This window comes from Oncorhynchus kisutch, linkage group LG15 (genome assembly GCF_002021735.2).
Source record: "Oncorhynchus kisutch isolate 150728-3 linkage group LG15, Okis_V2, whole genome shotgun sequence".
In the NCBI taxonomy this organism is placed as follows: domain Eukaryota; kingdom Metazoa; phylum Chordata; class Actinopteri; order Salmoniformes; family Salmonidae; genus Oncorhynchus; species Oncorhynchus kisutch.
This window is the reverse complement of record NC_034188.2, coordinates 57,731,131-57,754,782: the sequence shown is the minus strand read 5'-3', so window position 1 is coordinate 57,754,782 and position 23,652 is coordinate 57,731,131. Positions and strand designations below refer to the sequence as shown.

The following is a 23,652-nucleotide window of genomic DNA, read 5'->3' as shown; positions in this document are numbered from 1 at the left end:
CTCCATCGGGTTGGGGCCAGAACTCTGACTGGGCCACTCCAGAAGGTATATTTTCTTCTGTTGAAGCCATTCTGTTGTTGATTTACTTCCGTGTTTTGGGTCATTGTCATGTTGCATCAGCCAACTTTTGTTTAGCTTCAATTGGCAGACAGCCTAACATTCTCTTGCAAAATGTCTTGATAAACTTGGGAATAAATTTTTCCATCAATGATAGCAAGCTGTCCAGGCCTTGATGCAGCAAAGCAGCCCAAAATCACGATGCTCCCTCCACCTTACTTTACAGTTGGGATGAGGTTTTGATGTTGAAGTGCTGTGCCTTTTTTTCTCCACACATAGTGTTGTGTGTTCCTTCCAAACAACTCAACATGAATATCATCTCCACAGAATATTTTGCCAGTAGCGCTGTGAAACATCCAGATGCACTTTTGCAAACTTCAGATGTGCAGCAATGGGTTTTTTTGGACAGCAATGGCTTCTTCCATGGTGTCCTCCCATGAACACCATTCTCGTTTAGTGTTTTATGTATTGTAGACTCGTCAACAGAAATGTTAGCATCTTCCAGAGATTTCTGTAAGTCTTTAGCTGACACTCTAGGATTCTTCTTAACCTCCTTTAACATTCTGCGCTGTGCTCTTGCAGTCATCTTTGCAGGACGGCCACTCCTAGGGAAAGTAGCAACAGTGCTGAACTTTCTCCATTTATAGACAATTTGTCTTACCGTGGACTGATGAACATCAAGGCTTTTAGAGATACTTTTGTAAACCCTTTCCAGCTTTATGCAAGTCAACCATTCTTAATCTTAGGTCTTCTGAGATCTCTTTTATTCCAGTAATCAGGAAATGCTTCTTGTGAATAGCAAACTCAATTTTTGTGAGTGTTTTTTATAGAGCAAGGCAGCTCTAACCAACATCTCCAATCTAGTCTCATTGATTGGACTCCAGATTAGCTGACTCCTGACTCCAAAGAGCTTTTGCAAAAGTCATTAGCCTAGGGGTTCACATACTTTCCCCAACCTATATTGTAAATGTTTAAATTATGTATTCAATATAGACAAGAAAAATACAATACTTTGCGTGTTATTAGTTCAAGCACACTATGTTTGTCTATTGTTGTGATTTAGATGAAGATCAGATCAAATTTGATGACCAATTTATGTAGACATCCAGGTAATTCCAAAGGGTTCACATACTTTTTCTTGCCACTGTACAGAAATGGGTGATCTGCAAGGGCAGTCCCAGGGGTTCCCCTCCAGGTGGAGGATCTTCAGGTTCTCCAGAGGCTCCAGTGTCCCATTCACAAGAGTACTGAGGCGGTTTGATTTCAGGTGCTGTTTCTGGAGGTGGTGAAGGCCTTGAAACATGTTAGGGTGTAGCAGTTTGATCTGGTTGTTGTCCAAGTCAAGCTCCTGTAAGTCGGGCAGGGGGGCGAAGACTTGAGGGTGCAAAGCCACCAAGCGGTTGTTCTGGAGAAGGGGTGCAGTGACACATCCTTGAGGGCAGTAAGGGGCACGTAATCTAACCTGTTTGCACTGGTAACCTAATTCATGTTATGTTAACTTGGGTACTTAAATTGCTATGGTAAGTGTGCAAATATGCAAATCCTTATAGGGTAATCAATTCATGATTTCCATAATGATATTGTTGCACACTTTACATTGATTAATTAATGTAATATGTGGTTATGGTGGTCTGCCTTGCACCCATCTAGGATCATCCTTCCCTCCAATCCTCCTTCCTCAAAATCAAAAGTCTACATTTGCTGCCTGTCAGTCAAATTGGGCATGGCAGAATTTCCATGTTTACAGACCAAACTCACCAAGACCAAAGACCTTTGGGTATTTTCCCCAAAGTTCTCTGACATACTCAATGTACTTAATAGCAGATAATTTGTCATTTAGATTAAGAGCCACTTTCTAGCCACCCAGCCACTCTTCAGCAGCACCCCACCTAGAATGCAGTGCAGGAGGTGAGGGACCAAACCTCATGTGTTCTGCTGTGTTCTGCTTAGGGTGCCTGACCTGACCCCATGTTCCACAGTTTCCTTAATTTCTTTCAATTTAGGGTTAATCACATTCAACCTCATAAAAGTTTGACTCAAGGCTCACTCACGAATGCTCAGCAATAATGCCCCTCAGCACTTGTATGCGAATGTATCTTTGACTCTGCACAGTGGGAACGCAGTGATGTCTAGTGGCATTTAGAAGCACAAGCAGGTGTATCTCTGAGTGCGACTGCATGTCTCAAGTTGGAGAGAGTATGTATGTACGTTTTGTATCCATGCATGGGCAATTAGTCATACATTATACAATAAATGCCTTAAGTTTATTAACTCTGAACAGCACTCATTTCAGTCTAATTCACATCATGATCCCAAATTATGGCAGATATTATAACATTTCAAGAAATTAAATGAAATAGTTACTATTATTTAAAAGAAAAACAAAATAATCTCAGCAAAAAAAAGAAACGTCCCTTTTTCATGACCCTCTTTCAAAGATAATTAGTAAAAATCCAAATAACTTCACAGATCTTCATTGTAAAAGGGTTAAACTCTGTTTCCCATGCTTGTTCAATGAACCATAAACAATTCATGAACATGCACCTGTGGAACGGTCGTTAAGAGCCTAACAGCTTACAGTTGGTAGGCAATTACGGTCACAGTTATGAAAACTTAGGACACTAAAAAGGCCTTTCTACTGACTCTGAAAAACACCAAAAGAAAGATGCCCAGGGTCCCTGCTCATCTGCGGGAATGTGCCTTAGGCTTGCTGCAATGAGACATGAGGACTGCAGATGAGGCCAGGGCAATAAATTGCAATGTCCGTACTGTGAGACGCCTAAGACAGCGCTACAGGAAGACGTGATGGATAGCTGATCGTCCTCGTAGTGGCAGACCACATGTAACTAACAACATCTGCACAGGATAGATACATCCAAACATCACACCTGCAGGACAGCTACAGGATGGCAACAACAACTGCCCGAGTTACACCAGTAACGCACAATCCCTCCATCAGTGCTCAGACTGTCTGCAATAGACTAGGAGAGGCTGGATTGAGGGCTTGTAGGCCTGTTGTAAGGCAGGTCCTCACCAGACATCACCGGCAACAGCGTCGCCTATGGGCACAAACCCACCGTCGCTGGACCAGACAGGACTGGCAAAAAGTGCTCTTCACTGATGAGTCACGATTTTGTCTCACCAGAGGTGATGGTTGGATTTGCGGTTATCGTCGAAGGAATGAGCGTTACACCGAGGCCTGTACTCTGGAGCGGGACGATTTGGAGGTGGAGGTGGAGGTCTGGGGCATCATGGTCTGGGGTGGTGTGTCACAGCATCATCGGACTGAGCTTGTTGTCATTGCAGGCAGTCTCAACGCTGTGTGTTGCAGGTAGACATCCTCCTCCCTCATGTGGTACCCTTCCTGCAGGCTCATCCTGACATGACCCTCCAGCATGACAATGCCACCAGCCATACTGCTCATTCTGTGAGTGATTTCCTGCAAGACAGGAATGTCAGTGTTCTGCCATGGCCAGCGATGAGCCCGGATCTCAATCCCATTGAGCCCGTCTGGGACCTGTTGGATCGGAGGGTGAGGGCTAGGACCATTCCCCCCAGAAATGTTCGGGAACTTGCAGGTGCCTTGGTGAAAGAGTGGGGTAACATCTCACAGAAAGAACTGGCAAATCTGGTGCAGTCCATGAGGAGGAGATGCACTGCAGTACTTAATGCAGCTTGTGGCCACACCAGATACTGACTGTTACTTTTGATTTATTTTGACCTCCCCTTTGTTCAAAGACACAATATTACATTTCTGTTAGTCACATGTCTGTGGAACTTGTTCAGTTTATGTCTCAGTTGTTGAATCTTGTTATGTTCATACAAATATTTACACACGTTAAACTTGCTGAAAATAAAAGCAGTTGACAGTGAGTGTCACGTTCTGACCTTTATTTCCTTTGTTTTGTCATTATTTAGTATGGTCAGGGCGTGAGTTGGGGTGGGCAGTCTATGTTTGTTTTTCTATGATTTGGGTATTTCTATGTTTCGGCCTAGTATGGTTCTCAATCAGAGGCAGGTGTCATTAGTTGTCTCTGATTGAGAATCATACTTAGGTAGCCTGGGTTGCACTGTTTGTTTGTGGGTGATTGTCTATGTTAGTGGCTTGTGTCAGCACAGGTCTCATTTGTAGCTTCACAGTCGTCATTGGTTTATTGTTTTTGTTACTCTTTTGTATAGTGTTGCAGTGTTCAGTGTTCTCTTCATTAAAAATCCCTATGAACACATACCACGCCGCATATTGGTCCTCTGATCCTTCTCGCCTCTCCTCTTCCGATGAAGAGGAGGAAGACCGTGACAGTGAGAGGACGTTTCTTTTTTTGCTGAGTTTATTTAAAAACACAATTCCATGGTATTTTAATCTTTACACTACATCAACTTAGATTCTTAACAATGCATTTGCAATAGACAGTTGCATGAAAGCAATAAACATAACCATCTGAAAACAGGAAAGAAACCGCAAAAGGAAGTCACAGAAAACCAATACCTAGAAGCCAAGCTGTAAGCACTGTCAGCATCTCTAGGGGAAATTTGCTTCTGTGGCAGCATGCAACGCTCACACAGGGTTTTAATAGATTTGCAGGCTGTGAAATGGGTCGGTTGATTGAGGAACACATGGGTTTGTCCTGTAGCTTCTGGGTATTGTTGATAATCCAGTTATTGATGTACAGAATGGGTGATCTGCAAGAGCAGTCCCAGGGGTTCCCCTCCAGGTGGAGGATCTTCAGGCTCTCCAGAGGCTCCAGTGTCCCATTCACAAGAGTACTGAGGCGGTTTGATTTCAGGTGCAGTTTCTGGAGGTGGTGAAGGCCTTGAAACACGTCAGGGTGTAGCAGTTTGATCTGGTTGTTGTCCAAGTCAAGCTCCTGTAAGTCGACCAGGGGGGAGAAAACTTGAGGGTGCAAGGACACCAAGTGGTTGTTCTGGAGAAGGAGTCTACGTAAATCATCCAGGGAGTAGAAGGTGGCATATGGGAGATCATGAAGCTGGTTGAAGCTGAGATTAAGCTCCTTTAGGGCACCTAACCCATCAAAGTCTGTAGAAGCCAGTGCTGTGAGGCGGTTGTTGTTCAAATCCAGAATCTTGAGGCTTCGAAGCTTAGAAAATAAGCCTTTTGGAATATCTTCAATCAGGTTTTCATTCAACAGGAGCTCTCTCAGTTCACCAAGGGTAGAAAACTGCTCAGGTTGAATTGCTGTGAGACGGTTGTTGAAGAGCTTCAGGAAGTGGAGTTTTGTCAGACCATGGAAGATGGACCTAGCGAGAGACCTGAGGTGGTTATTGTCTAACTGTAGCTCCCTGAGACTCTTGGTCTTGTGGAATAGGCCTCTGGGAATCTTGCTTAGTACGTTGTTGTCCAGGTAGAGTTTCCGTAGGCTCCTCAAGCTGGAGAACAAGGCTTTGTGGAGGTCAGATATCTGATTGTTGGCCAGCTGGAGTTCCCTTAGCTTAGACATCATGTGAAAGAGCCCTGGTGGAATGGATGAGATCTTGTTGCTGTCAAGCTGCAGCTCTCTCAGCCTAGTTAGGTTGTGAAACAGGTCCTCTGGAAGGTATGTCAGGTTGTTATGGTAGAGATCCAGGAGCTCCAGTCTGCCTACATATTGAAAAACTTCAGAGGGGAGGGATTTGAGGTTATTGTAGCTCAGATCCAATTGACCGAGATGGAATAGACCGCTCAATGAGTCCTCAGCTATTCTGCTCAGGCAGTTATTATTCAAAACCAAAATCCTTAGATGGCTGAGCTCAGAGAAAGCATCTTCTGGTATGAAGGTGATGCTGTTCTTCTGGAGGTACAAGCTGTGCAGCTGTGACACATCCCTCAGGGCAGCAATGGGCACAAAATCAAACTTGTTTCCACTGAGGTCCAGATGACTCAGGTTAACTGCTCCCCTGAATGTGCCATTCCCAATGCTAACCAAGTTGTTCTTGGACAAAATCAGCTTTACCAACTTGGAGGAGTTCTCAAACACCCCTTCTTCAAACTCCACAATACTGTTGCTGCTCAGGTGAAGGTCAGTGAGTGCAGGGGCTCCACTCAGTGCCCCGTACTGCAGGCTGTTGATCTGGTTCAGTGTGAGAATGAGCGTCTTCAATTGACCAAGGCCTTGGAGAGATCCTGGGTGCAAGGCCTCCATGTGGTTCTCACTGAGGTCCAGGAAGGTGAGCGCTGAGAGGCCTTTGAGCTGCCCAGGGCCCAGTGAACCCAGGCAATTACCCCTGAGAAACAGCTTGACCAGGCTGCTCATGTTGGGCCAGATGAAGTTGGAGGTCAAGGAGACATTGAGGCGGTTTTTGGTGAGATCCAGGAACTGCAGCTGCTCCAGTCCACTGGTGGGGAATGCCTGGATCAGGTTGTGGGCCATATAAAGCTCCTCAATACCATCGGGGAGGTTAGGGAACTTCTTCAGCCTCTTGTCCGGGCAGCTGACTGTGAAGTTGTCCAGACATTCACATGGTGAGGCAGGGCAGGTAGCAGCGACTGAGATGAGGGCCATGATGACCGTGCTTAAAATCCCCAACATCGCCAGGAAATAGTGCTGATGTGACAGGGAAGGAAAGCGGGCCAACATGAGATGTGAAACAAATATATGAAACTTCTGTTGAACCATAATTCCTGCTTACGGTACACATCCTGCTCAACAGTTTCAATGTAATCTATGCCATTTCATTGTTCCTTTCTTTGGATATCCAGTACAATGTCTCAATGTCTTGTTAATTACGTGAAAATCTTGCGACTCTACAAACTTGTTGGATGCATTTGCAGTACAGAAAGAAAACATTTGATCACAAATCCAAAATGCTGGCGTATGAGCTAAATGAAAAGTTTTCAGTCTCCAAATAAATACATAGTGGAGTTTGTCTATAAACATGTCAGCACTGTGTAGCAATGAGTACATTATAATTACACTGTGCTTGCCAACTTAATAAATATATACTTTCCCTGTCACTTACTATAAAATGGGACCCAACGGATTGCTTGGGAGTGGCACAATCTGTCTTTCCAGTAGATTCCCTTTCATCATTAAAACTTTTATTGAGATTTAAGGGGGAACCTGCAGTTCAAACAATAACAAAGCGTCCCCACACCACTGTTTTGGTAAAAAGCTTGGGCTGCAAAAATGTAATACTCTCAAATTCATGGGGAGAGCTATGGATACAAGGGAAAAAATTGTGTAAACCATGTTTTGAGGCTATACATTGTTTGTTTACAATTACGATGTTTACAAACAAAAGAGTAAATGTTTTTGGTTCTGATGGGGTACGACAGTTGAACTAAGCTAATGAGGCATCGATAAGTTATATTCTTCAAAAATCATTAACTTTAAAGTCTAAAATGCATCAAGCGAGGCAGATTGCCCCTTTAAGAAGTTTTAGCAATGACAAAAGTGTAAAATGTGTGCATGCATTCTGACTTTGAAAACACACTGTTGCATGAAAATATTTGACCAAAAATGGTATTCACTAGTCATAAGTCAACTTACCTTTGAGGAGGAGAGATTAGTGCTGCATCTGATAGCTGTGAGTCATAAATTGTGAAAGGCACAGAGATTAATTCTTCATTTTAAAGGTGAGGTTTTTACGAAGTGTCGGAAACTTCCTAATAAGTCAGCACAATTTCTGCAGTTTGGAGACCCTGTCTGTGACATCAGATCAGTCTCACATTTGATTACCACAGAAAGCTAAGCATGTGTCTAGATGTGACAGATGCATGTCAGTACCAAGAAAATGATAGAAACCACTTCAAAGCTTCATCTGTGACCGCACTGCAATCAGTCGAGGCTGTGTCTAGGGTAAAGCAAAAGTGCAAAAGTGAAAAAAGTGAAAATGCAAAAGGCACACACATTTTGATGGGACATATAGTATTTGTAACCTTATTATTACATAGTAATGTACTGTGCTGAGAGAGAGAGAGAGAGAGAGAGAGAGAGAGAGAGAGAGAAAGAAAGAGTGCCGCAATGGTCTGTTTAGCTGGTTCACTTTCTATTTACTTCTATAATGTAAACTCAGCAAAAAATAAACATCTTCTCACTGTCAACTGTGTTTATTTTCAGTAAACTTAACATGTGTAAATATTTGTATGAACATACGATTCAACAACTGAGACATAAACTGAACAAGTTCCACAGACATGTGACAAACAGAAATTGAATAATGTGTCCCTGAACAAAGGGGGGGTCAAATTCAAAAGTAACAGTCCGTATCTGGTGGCCACACCAGCTGCATTAAGTACTGCAGTGCAACTCCTCCTCATGGACTGCACCAGATTTGCCTGTTCTTGCTGTGAGATGTTACCCCACACTTCCACCAAGGCACCTGCAAGTTCCCGAACATTTCTGGGGGGAATGGCCCTAGCCCTCACCCTCTGATCCAACAGGTTCCAGACGTGCTCAATGGGATTGAGATCCGGGCTCTTCGCTGGCCATGACAGAACACTGACATTCCTGTCTTGCAGGAAATCACGCACAGAATGAGCAGTATGGCTGGTGGAATTGTCATGCTGGAGGGTCATGTCAGGATGAGCCTGCAGGAAGGGTACCACATGAGGGAGGAGGATGTCTACCTGTAACACACAGCGCTGAGACTGCCTGCAATGACAATAAACTCAGTCCGATGATGCTGTGACACACCGCCCCAGACCATGACGGACCCTCCACCTCCAAATCGATCCCGCTCCAGAGTACAGGCCTCGGTGTAACGCTCATTCCTTCGACGATAAACGCGAATCAGCCATCACCCCTGGTGAGACAAAACCGCGACTCGTCAGTGAAGAGCACTTTTTGCCAGCCCTCTCTGGTCCAGCGACGGTGGGTTTGTGCCCATAGGCGACGCTGTTGCCGGTGATGTCTGGTGAGGACCTGCCTTACAACAGACCTACAAGCCCTCAGTCCAGCCTCTCTCAGCCTATTGCGGACAGTCTGAGCGCTGATGGAGTGATTGTGCGTTCCTGGTATATCTCGGTCTGCCACTCCGAGGATGATCAGCTGTCCATTCTGTTACCCTGTAGCGCTGTTTTAGGCGTATCACAGTACGGATATTGCCCTCTATTGCCCTGGCCACATCTGCAGTCCTCATGCCTCATTGCAGCATGCCTAAGGCACGTTCACACAGATGAGCAGGGACCCCGGGCAACTTTCTTTTGGTGTTTTTCAGAGTCAGTAGTAAGGCCTCTTTAGTCCTAAGATTTCTTAACTGGGACCTTAATTGCCTACCGTCTGTAAGCTGTTAGTGTCTTAACGACCGTTCCACAGGTGCATGTTCATTAATTGTTTATGGTTCATTGAACAAGCATGGGAAACAGTGTTTAAATCCTTTACAATGAAGATCTGTGAAGTTATTTGTATTTTTACGAATTATCTTTGAAAGACAGGGTCCCGAAAAAGGGGCGTTTCTTTTTTTGCTGAGTTTGTTAGTTTCAATCACCAAGCATATATCTCAGAGCCTAGAAGCATGGCAAGTAAGTTTATGCTAGATGAAAGTGAGACTGACTAGCACATGACTAAGAAAGCTGCAGGCAATCATCATGTCACAACTCTATGGATAAAATGGGGTTTTGCTGATGATACAACAAAACACTGCCACCACAAGTGAAATAATCATTGATAACCACAAGATGACGCCATCACAACAGTTATAAGGATGCCTCCGGCCATGATGAGGCTACTACTCCACTAGGTGGCCCTCTACAACATACAGAATTGCAACACAGCCCAGAAAGCAAACAGGATGACATTGCAACTTCTCACCAACATGATGTATCTAAAAATGTCAATCAACAAACAATATCAATATAACAAGCAAAAGTATGATCTACACATGAGATATTTAGAAACATAATTCCTAAAAATGCCAATCTTACCTATTTCAATGGTAACTTAACCAATGCATTATTTTGTTGCCGATATACTCTTGTAAACCATGATGTATACAATCAATGGCCTATATTTCTATCTATTTGGTTCCTTTATCAATTTGTATTCAAATAAACAGTTGGACAACATGTTCAATCATTTTTGAATTACAGTCAAGGCTTATCAAATATAATAATGATTCTGTTCACAAAAAGTTATTTCTAAACTTTGAACAACAACATCCTGGGCATCAGGGCCAGGGTTGGACAGACTCTTGATTAAGGGCAGAGCATGGCCTCCAGTGTGCCTCCAGACGTCATAATCTCTGCCAGATTAGATAGAGATGAATGCAGTGGGGGGTTGGCTGTGGAGCTGCCTACCAACAATTGTAATTAGAACGTTGTGATGACTTGGTCTGAAATATAGTAGGTCAACTGGAATAGAGAGAAGTTACAGTACTTTGTAACTCTCCTCCAGTGGTGTCAGCGCAGAAACAACCAGTGTCCGAGGATATGTAAAGCATTTTGGAGTTTGGATAACAGTGGACCGTTCATGTTGCCATGTTATTATAGGCCTACATTGAGTGGGCTTGTTTTTTTTATTATAACGTAGAAGTCAAATAGTTCAAAGGGTTCAACACTCTCTCAGCTGAAGTTATAAGGTAACATGTTTGGAATGAATGGACTACTAATGGGTTATTAATACAGTACTAATACTATTAATTCGTGAAGCCATATCAAATCAGATCTGCCAAGAGTCTTGAGTCAGACAGTGGACAGTGGACCTGACTAGAGGTGGTGTGTGTTTAGTTCCTCAGGGTCAACCAGGGATGCAGTGGTGGGCTGGGCCCTGGTCGATCACCCTGACCTACTCCGTGTGCACACATCACTTACAATCATGTCCAGGCTCTCTCCGTGGTACACACTGTGGAAAGAGCAGCACCAACTGACACCAACACTTTACCTGCCTTTGCACATACCCCATTAGGACTATTGAAAATTCCACATAAAGCGGTTTCCAAATGATTTGGTCCCAAATGACTGCTTAATGATGCTTCGGGACTAGATGCTGATTAGAGAGAGTCTGACGCGTGGAACTTGTCAGGTTCACACTGTTTCAATAGTGGCTCACTTTCTCACACTGCTGTATCACCCATGCGAAACCAAGAAAAGCGCTAAACCAACATCCACTATATGCCTATCTCAATAACAAAATAGCAAGATCCCCGGGACCACAGCAGAATGAGGTGTTCATGGGCCCGACCCTCTCGTGTCCGATTTGTACAGGTGAGTCTATAGTCTTTGGTGGTGTGCTTCTGCTGTCATCACCCACTTGGTATAATCTATAAGTAGACGTGAATAATATAGCTAGATTAAAACATAGAAATGCTATACACCAGAGAACAGATGGTTTGTTCTCACAACAATAGAAATTACAAGTGGAGGGGAAATTAAATACAAGTACAGTAGTTGTTTGTTGCTTTGTTTAAGTGTGTCTATTTTAGATAGGGCGCTGTCACCCCTGTTGTCAAATGCCCAAAAGATGCTGTCTGCAGTGTCAAGTGATGACATTACTGTACAGAGTATTGCTTGCCAACGTGGTTGGCGTGTGGTTTGTGCTGGTAACTGCTGTTCTACCGATTAATGAATGGGGAAATTGTCTCTTTAAGAACATGGGGGAAGGGTGTGTTACTGAACCTCCGACGCAGCCCTGCCTATTATTTTGCTTGACGTTCTTCCTTCTTGCTCTTGTCATACAGTTTGGGGATGTCTTTTTATGTAGGCAAATGTTACAACTGATAGTAATGAAGGATATCTGCAAGAATCCAAGATAAATAATTTTTCGAACGTTGATTATTATTCGACGGCTACTTTTTCGGAAGTGGTCCATCGCGAACAGAAAGAGAAAGGGGGTAACTGTATATTCGCCGATGCTTTATCCGCAATTGTCATGTCGTTGTATTGTTTCTGTTGACGGTTAATTATTAAATAATCAACTATGAAATGCTGGTTGACAATTAGTCTTAAGTCGTTCAGTGTTTTGCCTTGGGAGTGGTTGGTTTTGCGAGCATCATTTGGCACCCCCCCAAAAAATACATATTTCTCAACGACAGACATCCACCCATGGTCGTGGTACGCGCAGACCACCTGACCTATGTTTTTAGTTTTGCCAATTGTTTTTATTGGATATAACAAACTTCTGTGTTCCGGACATACACCCACAGGCATCACTGGACCACACATAATTGCTTTCTAAAAAATATTTTTAGTATAGTAATGGTGCGATAGTTAGAATAAACCCATTTTGGTTTAATTTTATTTCCATAATGAAGCACAGCATTGATGCCTTTCTTCACATGAAGAATCAGCCAAACATGAAGTGGATAGCCTAGTAAGTAGGCTATTCAGACAGTTTTCTAGACAATTGTCTGTATAATTTCGTGTTCGGTGCTGCCCTTTTACAATAAAAATGAGTATTGTTTGAGGATACAATTCTGTCTCACTGCTCTCGAACCTGGGGTTGCCGGTAGGATTGGCGTCTATTGCCTTTGAACACTGGCTAGGCGGTGGAGCGGCCAATGTCGACTGTTAACCTCGGTAGAATATAACGTTAATCCTGTACATACCTACATACAAACCAAATTGGCATTTAGTCTAATAGAAAGGATACCTCAGGGACAATGTCTTCTCGTGCAGCACTACCTGGGAACGAGCGGAAATCGGACCTCGTAAGTATTTAATACATTTTACTGTCTTATATAAGCTTTTGTTTATGTCAGACAGTCATGTGAATTACACCCTATAAATGGAACAGTGGCATAGAATCAAGCAAGGTGACAAGTTAACGTATTAAAAAACGACAGGAGGATGCATAAAGCCGATACAATCATTATTGATTGATGGGGAAGGCTTTCTGTAGCCTATTTGCACTGCTGTTAAAACCATAATTAATTCACTCTGTACATTTTGTTCAAGTGAACAGAATAACCCATAATACATCATTTTGAGAGAGCACATTCTGTCCCTAGAAAATCTGGAAATCAATAATGATACAACTGTAACACTGTCATACCAGTATGTAATAATATGTCAATTCAATGTGAAACAAATGTGGCCGAGCTAATGCAGTGGCAGGTTTGTATACAGCCTCTCAGGCACATATGTCACTTTGGTTTAAATGTCTATGTTTCACAATTTTTTTTAAAGGAATGCTGAAAAGAGGACATTTTGTTAATTGCCATCGAAAAGCTCCTTACCTCTTCTAATTCCCAACAATCATGAAGGGGATGTTTGGCTTGAGTCTAGTCTGCTCAGTACAGTATCATTGTAGAATAACAGAGCTTAAAGGGACAAGTAGCTCACCCTTTTTGCACAGACCTCCTTTACGGATGACTGGCATTTGAAGCTAGACAGTTTTATCTGTTTTTTGACAGTGATCCTCGGCCAGACACTCAGAAGTGTGACAATCCACCCAGTATTTTGATCAAAACATTGGACAGGCCCCAGTTTATTTATTTATTTACAAAGACGAACAATAGATAAATAGACAATTATATTAGGCCACACCCACATAACATATTACGTTCTATTGTCTGCTGATTGTTGTTGCTTTTATTTGTTGATCACCCTCTGCTACAATAAATAACCATTCAAATCCTATATCTAAGCAGGTCTCACATTATCATGGCATTGACTTGGTCCTTCCTGGAAGGAGTGGCAAACAATAGTGACACCCTAAAAGGCAGATAGATTCACTACAAAAATGCATTTGAGTTGAATTAGTTAACAAAGCATCATTGACAGGTGGATATACAGAGGGGGATAGGGTCTGTCTCACCATGCTGTGCCCACCCTCATCCATAGTATTAGGGCATGGCAAGATGTTTGTTGATTGGTGGGCTGTAGGGCTATATTAGGATAATATTATGGTACTACACAATACATGGCCTGAGCTTACATTGTTTTTCTAAAATATATATGTAAAGAAAAGGCATAGAAATCTTTGAGACATTCATGAAGCAGGTCATGCTTGTTGTCCTTTTCAGAAAGGACAGACTTCCAGAAGGACTTCCATTCACATCAAGTGACAATACGAGAGTAAATATTTGATAACATGATTATCTTAATTACAACCACTTTATGTTCACTTCAAGGAATACAAAACAGAGTATTGTGTGAAAGCCTATGTTGTTCCGAATGACTGTGTGATCTCGCTCTCCGTGGAGGATGTGAGTAAAACATTTAAACAGGTTAACACTCGCAAGGCTGCCGGGCCAGATGGAATAACAGGGCGTTTTCTCAAAGCATGCGCAGACCAGTTGGCAAGTGTCTTCAAGGACATTTTCAATCTAACCTTGTCCCAGTCTGTAATCCCAACATGTTTCAAGCTGACCACCATTGTCACTGTTCCCAAGAACTCCAAGGTAACCTGCCTATATGACTTTTAAAGGCTGGTCATGACACACATCAAGACCATCATCCCAGACAAAAGCATTATTATTTTAAATTTACCCCCATTTCATGGTATCCAATTGTTAGTAGTTACTATCTTGTCTCATCGCTACAACTCCCGTACGGGCTCGGGAGAGACGAAGGTTGAAAGCCATGCGTCCTCCTAAACACAACCCAACCAAGCCGCACTGCTTCTTAACACAGCGTGCAGCCAACCCGGAAGCCAGCCGCACCAATGTGTCGGAGGAAACACCATGGCAACCTGGTTAGCGTGCACTGCGCCCAGCCCACCACAGGAGTCACTGGTGCACGATGAGACAAGGATATCCCTACCGGCCAAACCCTCCCTAACACGGACGACGCTAGGCCAATTGTGCGTCGTCCCACGGACCTCCCGGTCGCGGCCGCTGCGACAGAGCCTGGGCACGAACCCAGAGTCTCTGGTGGCACAGCTAGCACTGCAATGCAGTGCCCTAGACCACTGCACCACCCAGGAGGCCCCAACAAAAGCATTATTATACAGGTGGATATATCAGAGAAGAATAGGGTCTGTCTCATCCCAGACACCGACCCACTCCCAATTCACATAGCGCCCCAACAGATCCTCAGATGACGCAATCTCAATTGCACTTCACACTGCCCTCTCCCACCTGGACAAGAGGGGAAATAACTATGTGAGAATGCTGTTGATAGACTACAGCTCAGTATTCAACACCTTGGGTCCCCTCCAAGCTCATCACAAAGCTGGGGACCCAGGGACTGAACACCTTCCTCTTTAACTAGATCCTGGACTTCCTGATGGGAAGGCCCCAGGTGGTGAGGGTAGGCAACAACACCTCTGCCATGACAACAACCTCTCCCTCAACGTCAGACCAAGGAGCTAATCATGGACTACAGGAGAAAGAGGGGAGCGCACACCCCCATCCTCATCGACTGGGCTGTAGTGAAGCGGGTCGAGAGCTTCAAGTTCCTTGGTGTCCACATCACTAAGGACTTGACAGGGTACACACACACACACAGTTGTGAAGAGGGCACTACAGCGCCTTTCCCCCCTCAGGAGGCTAAAAAGATTTCGCATGGATCCTCGGATCCCTACAGCTGCACCATCGAGAGCATCTTTGCCTCACTGCATCACCGCTTGGTATGGAAAATGAACCACCCTTGACCACAAAGTGCTACAGATGGTGGTGCGGGCAGTCCAATACATCACTGGAGCAGAGCTCCTTGCCATCCATGACCTTTATATCAGGCGGTGTCCCAGCCATCCAAGCCATAGACTGTTTACTCTGCAACCATCCGGCAAATGGTACCATAGCAGTGGCTCTCAGAACAACAGGCTCCGAGACTGCATCTACCCCCAAGCCATAAGACTGCTAAATAGCCATAAGACGGCTAAACACACATATACACACACACATGCTTGCGTACACATACACACACACGCTCGCACACGCATACCGACACGACACAAACATACATACATACACACATTACATACACACACACACACACACACACACACACACACACACACACACACACACACACACACACACACACACACACACACACACACACACACACACATACACACATACATACATACATACATACATACATACATACATACATACATCCAGGCACTTTTAGACTCATCATTTGCTGCTGCTACTCGGTTCTTTATTTAACTTTTATTATTATCTATCCTGATGCCTCGTCACTTTACCCTGCCTTCATGTACATATCTAGCTCAAATACCTCGTACCCCTGCACATAGATCTGGTCTTGCTACTCCCTGTATATACCTCCATTCTTGTGTATTTTATTCCTCTTGTGTTAATATTTTTATTTGTCTTATATTTTTTAGTTCGGCATCATTGGGAAGGGCTTGGTAGCAAACATTTCACAGTTAAGTCTACACCTGTTGTATTTGGCGCATGTGACAATAACCTTTTATTTTATTTGACTTAAATATTGTCATTGTGACACTGCTAAACTATTTTTATTTATTTATTTATTTTTATTTTTTACTTTTACCCCTTTTTCCTCCCAATTTCGTGATATCCAAATGGTAGTTACAGTCTTGTCCCATCGCTGCAACTCCCCTACAGACTCGGGAGAGGCGAAGGTCGAGAGCCATGCGTCCCCCAAAACATAACCCTGCCAAGCCACACTGTTTCTTGATACACTGCTAGCTTAACCAGGAAGCCAGCCACACTAATGTTTCGGAGGAAACACCGTCCAGCTGGCGATCGAGGTCAGCTTTCAGGTGCTTGGCCTGCCACAAGGAGTCACTACAGCACGATGGGACAAGAAAATCCCGGCCGGCCAAACCATCCCCTAACCCAGACGACGCTGGTCCGATTGTGCGCCGCCTCATGGGTCTCACGGTCGCGGCCGGCTGCGATACAGCTTGGGATCGAACCTGGGTCTGTAGTGATGCCACACTGTTAAACTTGATTACCTTTACAGCACAGATAATCAAATGAGCAGACTCCTCTCATCACACCTAATGTTTTTGATATGGTCAAAATGTTTCTGCACTGAGACAATACAATACTATTCTATCCCCAAATGAACACCTTAAAGTTTCAATGCAGATGTTTTTAATCTCCATATCAAATCATTTTTGGGTAAAAATTAAGTACCTTACTGTGATTGTTTTGAATTACAATAGTCAAAAAGAAACACAAATAGCTTCTTAGCAAAGAGCATTTTCTCATTCAGGAATTTTGATAGAACTGTCTGTGAGTGGTTTGTGGGGAAGGGATAACTGAAAGCTAGCTCTTATTGACAGAGCGGTTTGGAACTCTCTTTCATATGATTAACTCATCTATTAACTAATTTACCACATGGTGATGTCACCAGGCAGGCCAACACTCCATCCCAGCAAAACAGGCTGAAATTTTAGACAGACGTTTCAAACAGCTCTTACGCTAAAAGGGCATTATCATTTTCACAGATTCACAGTGTTATTCCAACCTCATAGTGTGGGTATATACATTACACAGGAAAAACATTTGGTATGCTGCACTGGCCGTTTAACAAAAAACACATGTTGGTGGTCCTTTATGTGACAGAAATGTTGCAGGCCAGGGATCAAAATGATTGGCCTGCTCTTGGAGTCTGGGTCAAACGTTCCTTTTGTTTGAAATCTCTCAATGGAAACTTAGGGGACTTTCACTTCCCAGTCCACTTCCCTCCAAATCCGAGATCTATGCTGAGAGAAAAGGAGGTGGCATAACACAAGAAAGTTCACACCGATCTCCTCCTATCACGTGGCTTGCGCCGTACCTCCAAGAAGGACCCATCTGTAATTAAAATGATTTTAGATTGTACCGTCTTCCTCGGTCTCGTTCCCTGGGACAGCCTGGGACAGCCTGGGGGTGTGTGGGACAGCCTGGGACAGCCTGGGGGTGTGTGGGACAGCCTGTGACAGCCTGGGGGTGTGTGGGACAGCCTGGGGGTGTGTGGGACAGCCTGGGACAGCCTGGGGGTGTGTGGGAGAGTGAAAACGTGTTGCATGAAGGTTGACGTAGTGTATCAGGATGTGTGTAAAGTAGGGTGGGATGGGGCTTCAACATGTTTTTAAGATTTTGGTAAATCATTGTTAACAACAAACCAGACCTGTGAGGCTGTTGGCCTAAAATGCGGAATTTCTTGAACAGGGCTGAGAGTAGCATATTTGGCTCAGTAAACAGTTGATTCAACGACCATTTTCAATATCCACATTAGTTTTTCTGCTAGAATAGGTAATAGGCCTACACAGTAAATAGACTACTGACCAGAAGATGACATGATGTTAACTCCAGGTGGGGTTTCACTTTGTTGTGCCCTTGTGTGAGACATCTACCTATATCCTTGTACATCAATCTATGTAAGCCTAATCAATGTAAATCCATGTCTGTAAAGCAAAGGAATTTGGTATGTAGGCCAGGCTAATGATGCTTATTCAAAGGCATATTATCTCCCTATCATCATAACTTGAATAATAAACCTAACAACACACATGGTGGCACACATTAGTCATCCAGATTTGAGATTTGAATAATCTCAGTTCGCTTCGCACCTCCCGCTCCAGCACGTCCCAGGGATCCAAGTCGTTTTGAGTCAGGCGACTAATGCTGTCTTCGGGCTGGTACAGTTTTGCACCCCCCTGCATTGTGACATCCTCTGTATGCCCCTCTTCTCTCGCTTCAATCAGCACCATCTGGTAGAGTGATCATTACTCTCACTCTCCAGTTGCCCAGCCAGTCCCATGAATGGAGCCCATGTAGGCCCCGTTTCTGTTGTTTTGATCAGTACCTTTACTTCCCTCTATACATTTCTTATCCAGCTCAGCTTGCAAATATACAGAGAACGCTCAATATTGTGAACAAACCTTTAGTCATACATTTAGCATATAAATGTTTTGTTTTATTTACCTGTCAATAGTTTGTCCCCTTTGCAAATAATTCACCAGCCTCTATAATGTAACCACATGCAGGTCTGAATGAATTAACAGGTTTTTCTTGGTAGCACAGAACAAAGCCATTGTGTGGCCTTGGATTGATGGATTCATGATTTGGCTGTCTACATGAAAAGGACTCCTTGAATCCCATTGAAAATATGCAGGTCACATAGGATTGTTCAGTCTATTGATTTGCATTGAACAGTACCTTGTATCAATGGTGGGCTATACTTGACCTGCTCATCTTGTTAAAGATGACTATCGTCTAGTAGAAATGAACTTGATTTACTCCCATTTATATGACCAAGTAAGCCTAAGTATCAGGCTAGCTTTGGTTGTGTTGAACTGGTTTAGTTGGAAAGCTGTCAGGACAGGAGTCTATTTAAATTGCTTCAAGAACATTCGCACACAGCTCCCTGCTCTGTTCCGTAACTGCTGCATTCTGGTGTCACTTTACCTGTGTGTCTCCAGGTCTGAGTGTGGGCTGTGTGGGGCTGGGCAATATATTGCAAAGACCGGTATACTGGTATACATTTTTACAATACCATCTAATTAAGGTATTTTGATACAGTGCTAAATAAATGCAAAGTTCTACAAATTGGACTACATCACTGTCAGTTTTGTCCTAGTTTGGTTGAGTATAAAACCATCAGAACTGAGAAAGACCAATAAAATATCTTGTGTGTGGCCTTTCTAGTGTCATGCATTACTCATAAAGCCTATTAAGATCTTTTAATATTCAGACAAATTCAAATACCCTCAAATACCGCCATACGTGAAAAATATTGTGATATGATATTTTGTCCATATTGTCCAGCCCTAGCTAACTAGGTTACCTAGTGATGCATAATATGCTGACCCGACCAGACGCGTCACTTGTGCCAGCGTTGCAAAATACATTTACACATACATGTTATTCAATCATTGCACCCACAATGCTCGCGAGCGTCTGCGTAGCCAGGCGCTAAAATAGAACTTGGTTCTATTTGTGACGCTCGACGCGCTGTAAGTCCCGCTTCTCCCATCTCCTCATTGGTTTTTAGGAGCATATACTTATGTGGGTGATTGAAAGCTGAACTGAGGTTAAACTCCGGTAGGTTTCATGAAAAATAACAACCCAATGTTTATATCCCAGGACATAAATGTTTAATGCTTTTTGACCTGTCCCCAAATTAATATAATTGGTTCTGAGTTTGTTTTGATATTTCAATCTGCGTGTCGTGATCGCATCTGGTGTGGGGGGGAAAAAAATAAACATGCGCGCGATGGTGCATGCACGTGGTCTGGTCAGCATGTAAGACATCTCTTCCACCTGGGCCTACTGTCGCTTTCCAGAGCGACTAGGCTGCGCTAGAGCATTCCACTCCTGTGTTCGACTGCTACATTTTCATTGAGTTTGAAATAGATTTCAGCTGGATGAATTGAGTGAACATTACAGAAGTGTCACATTCAAGTCAAAAGGTTGTCTGTTGGGTGAACTGTCTCAATTTCCACAACTGAAGGTTCACTGTGAAATTGAGCATTGTCTGGATTTAGAAAAAAGGAATGGCCTTTTTGTGGAAAGATTCTTCACCTAAAGTTCATAATTACAAATGATTTAATCTGGATGAATGATTATTGGAAAATGTAAGATTCAGTCCTCATTGAAGACACTAGGCTTGTAGCTGTTGATATAGATGGTAGAGTCATTAGTCCTAGTTTAATTTCATGCCTAGTTTCATTTTTTTTTATAGGGGACTCATAGAATATGGTAGGATCTATCCTATTTACATAAACCTACTCAGTCTCACTGCACGGTACTGCTTGTCCTCCCCTGGCCTCGACGTTAAGCATCTGTTGATGTTGGAAACGTCTTCAGTAGAAGGTCAGATAGGAATGTGTTCCATGCGACTCCTGTGTGGGGTTATGACCAGAGCACAATTGCAAAAGTTGAGCAATATGGTAGGCTTACAGTGATAGGCCAGTCTCGTGACAGCGTTTTGTTCTGTGAGCAAAGCATCCGGTTCCACACGTTGCATACTGTAGTAAAATGAACCTTCCTATTGAAGGCTAATGGCCCTGTCTCTCTGAGCCAGTGCTCCTGTGTTCTTGCTGGTGTTTAGGCAGTTTCTTATGGCAGTGTTGTATAGATGAACTGTGTAGGCTGTGCAGTGCACTGTAAGTGGCTTTGGATAAGAGCATCAGTTAAATTCATTTCAGGCTTCTCAGTTGCATTGATTAGAGAACCTGACTGAGCAGACTGTGTGTTTGGTTTGTGTGTCGGATGAGGGAAAAAGAGACGGATATCTGACACAGCGAGAAATAAGGCAACATAAATAAGCAGAAGTGCTTGCTGGTAGAGTTCAGTTCTCTCTTTTCATCTGTCTCTGTTGATGTGTGTTTGTGTTACTAGCACGTGCCTATGTGGGGGATTATTAGACCTGTTGCAATGGAAAATTCACTTCAAGGGAAGGAATCCCCAAACCTGTCACCTAATACATCATGAACAGATTAGTATCTGTAATTTGCTTAGTTTGTATAGAAGCTTATCCTATGCTAGATTTGAAAGTGGGATTGTGTGTGTGGCCATTTTGTTTTGAACGTATTTGTTGAAGTAGTACTGAATGTGGAGGCTTCAGGCACTCCTCCGAGGCAGATTGTTAAGTTATTCAAGTTTGACCCTCATTCTCTTCTGCTTTTCATACAAGTACTTTTGGGAAAGACTTCTCACCTCTTCTGGTGCTGAGATATACTTAGGATTGAATGATCCTGATGATAGCTTGAGGGGTTATTCTAGTATTATATTGGTTAGGGTACAAGCCCTGAGGGTATGGACCTTTCCTGCTGTAGTGTTCTTTGCCGTTAGCACATGGTCTTCACATTTCAAGGTTTTGTTTGGGCTTCTCATCTGACGCCAGGGTGAGACGTGTGCTGTGAACAACACTGGCTGCAGTGCCTGTGTGTGTCTAGTGTTCTGGAGCCATTATCCGCAGTTGCTTCTCAGCTCTGTTGCTCATGGTTCTGGTAAAACCCCAGTGGTAGTTTACAGACTGGACTGACTGAGGAGAGTACATTCAGTCATGAGTCATGCTGTAGAATTCACTGGCAGGCAGCAGAGCAGACTGTCTGGGACACCCAAAGAATAGAGCAGGTTAGGTCATTGCTGCAAACTAATCTGCCCTCAACCAACACAACGGTATTTGCCAAAAGATCAGTCAATGCTCTGGATTAACGGCAAAGCAGGTTTTGTGTGAAAATGTACTGACATGTAACTGCTGTGGAACTACAAGTTATTGATGGGGATTGATACGGGCAGAAGAAACTATAGTTCACTAGCTCAGTCTGACTTCTGCACGACAGAGCAAAAGATCTGTCACTGTATCTACTAGCTTGGTGCCAGTGAGTAAAGTAGCCTAATATTGGTTCAGTCAGGTTCCCTAATGCAGCTGCCTGCCAGTGAATATTGGGATATATGTTTTGGCCAAAGTCTATCAACATTTTTGGACGCTGTCATATTCACACAGTTTTTTACCAAGCTGGATTTCCTTGTCAGCCAGTCCAGGAAACACTGCACAGTTTGATGATGTGACAACGTGGCATGTCACCGTGCTCTTCGGGACAGTAAGTGACGCTGGCTAGTGTCAGAACTTCCTGTTGCCCAAGTCCTCTTAGATGGGTGCTAGAGAGGCTATATTTATGAACAGAGACATTCCAACCATCCACATTGGTAAGAGGGACATAGATTTTGTCATTGGTAACAATTCATATGCCATCATATTTTTCTTGAGGTTACAGTGAGATTATACTCTATGGACAGATCCAGTCTGAGTGAAACACCCATCACAGGCAGAGAGAGTAAGTCTGAGAGGGGGTTATGGGGTGGAGGGCATTGTGCAAAGACGGAATGCGTGGTGGCGGGATGGTGTAACCCTGACCAATCATCATGCCTCCCCACCCACGTCAGGCAAACTGCACAGCAAAGCTTAGCAGGATGCCTCCTATTGTTTTATTATGCCGCACACTATCCATGTGATCAGAGGCGAACATAGCCCCCAAGCACTGTCCAGCCTTACTCAAAGATGGAAGTGGTTCACATTTGTTTACAGTGGTATGCCCATAGACACAGGTGGTACAGATTGCCATGTAGCCTATCCAAATGATTTATACATGTTAGCACTCATGCTAACCTACGCTTACAGGCTTTTATTGGCCTGTATGCATTTCTTGTAGGTTACCACACTGACCTAATATCTCAGGGCTGCCCTCGCCTTGCCCAGTGATGCACAGGAAACTGAGTGTACCTCCAGGCTGCCATCATATGACTGGGTCTGGACTACTTTCCTCTGAGGGAGGTGAAGCCTTGAGCATGAAATTCTTTCTCTATTTTACCAGCTTCTTTTAGAAGGACATGGTTGAGAGAGCCAGAACTTAGACTAGAAACAGGTATAGCATACTTGTTGGGTGTACTGGTGTTCATGTCACTTCCTGTTGATGTAGTTGTGGGCTATGACACGACCTGTATCTCCTTCTATCTACTTGACTATGACTAATTTTCTTTTGACCCAGCAGCACCTTCCATTTATTTCAGCTGGTTGAATGTTATTTTGTGGAACATTTGAGATTATATCCATTCCCTATTGTTTACACTCAAACGGATCCAATCTCTCACACTTGATTATTCTGGCCTTTACCCTCCAGGGTTCTCATGGCCCACACAGAACATTGTTGTAGCAACAAACAAGTAAAAATCACAGGCTTATAGTCACTTGTTTTTTGTTGTTGACGTTTTTGTTGTTGTTCAGTTTCACCTCCAAGACTTGTCTGTGACCCTACTCTGTTGGACTGCTACAACATGCATCCTGCA

General features: G+C 43.5%; 2 protein-coding genes across 7 annotated transcripts in view; one reads left to right on the top strand and one right to left on the bottom strand.

Moving 5' to 3' along the window:
- Positions 1-4,317: 4,317 nt before the first annotated feature.
- si:dkey-182i3.11 (insulin-like growth factor-binding protein complex acid labile subunit) lies at positions 4,318-7,708 on the bottom strand. Its single transcript, XM_020503721.2, has 2 exons — positions 7,542-7,708; positions 4,318-6,596 (listed from the first exon to the last, which is right to left on the bottom strand). The coding sequence occupies exon 2, from the start codon at positions 6,579-6,581 to the stop codon at positions 4,527-4,529; it is 2,055 nt and encodes a 684-aa protein (XP_020359310.1). The 5' UTR covers positions 6,582-6,596; positions 7,542-7,708; the 3' UTR covers positions 4,318-4,526.
- Positions 7,709-11,622: 3,914 nt separating this feature from the next.
- Positions 11,623-23,652, top strand: part of mark4b (MAP/microtubule affinity-regulating kinase 4b) — a 51,795-nt gene continuing 39,765 nt past the window's right edge. For 4 of the 6 annotated variants that reach the window (XM_020503005.2, XM_020503007.2, XM_031790629.1 and 1 more), the window contains exon 1: positions 11,624-12,636. In XM_020503005.2, coding sequence (XP_020358594.1) covers positions 12,589-12,636 — 48 coding nt within the window. In that variant the 5' untranslated portion in view covers positions 11,624-12,588. Of the gene's footprint in view, positions 12,637-23,652 lie in introns of all 6 variants that reach the window. The other 2 variants (XM_020503004.2, XM_020503009.2) reach the window with 2 other exon arrangements.

Coding starts and splice junctions, on each gene's coding strand:
- si:dkey-182i3.11 (XM_020503721.2), bottom strand. CDS start 6,581: ATGTTGGGGATTTTAAGCACGGTCATCATGGCCCTCATCTCAGTCGCT.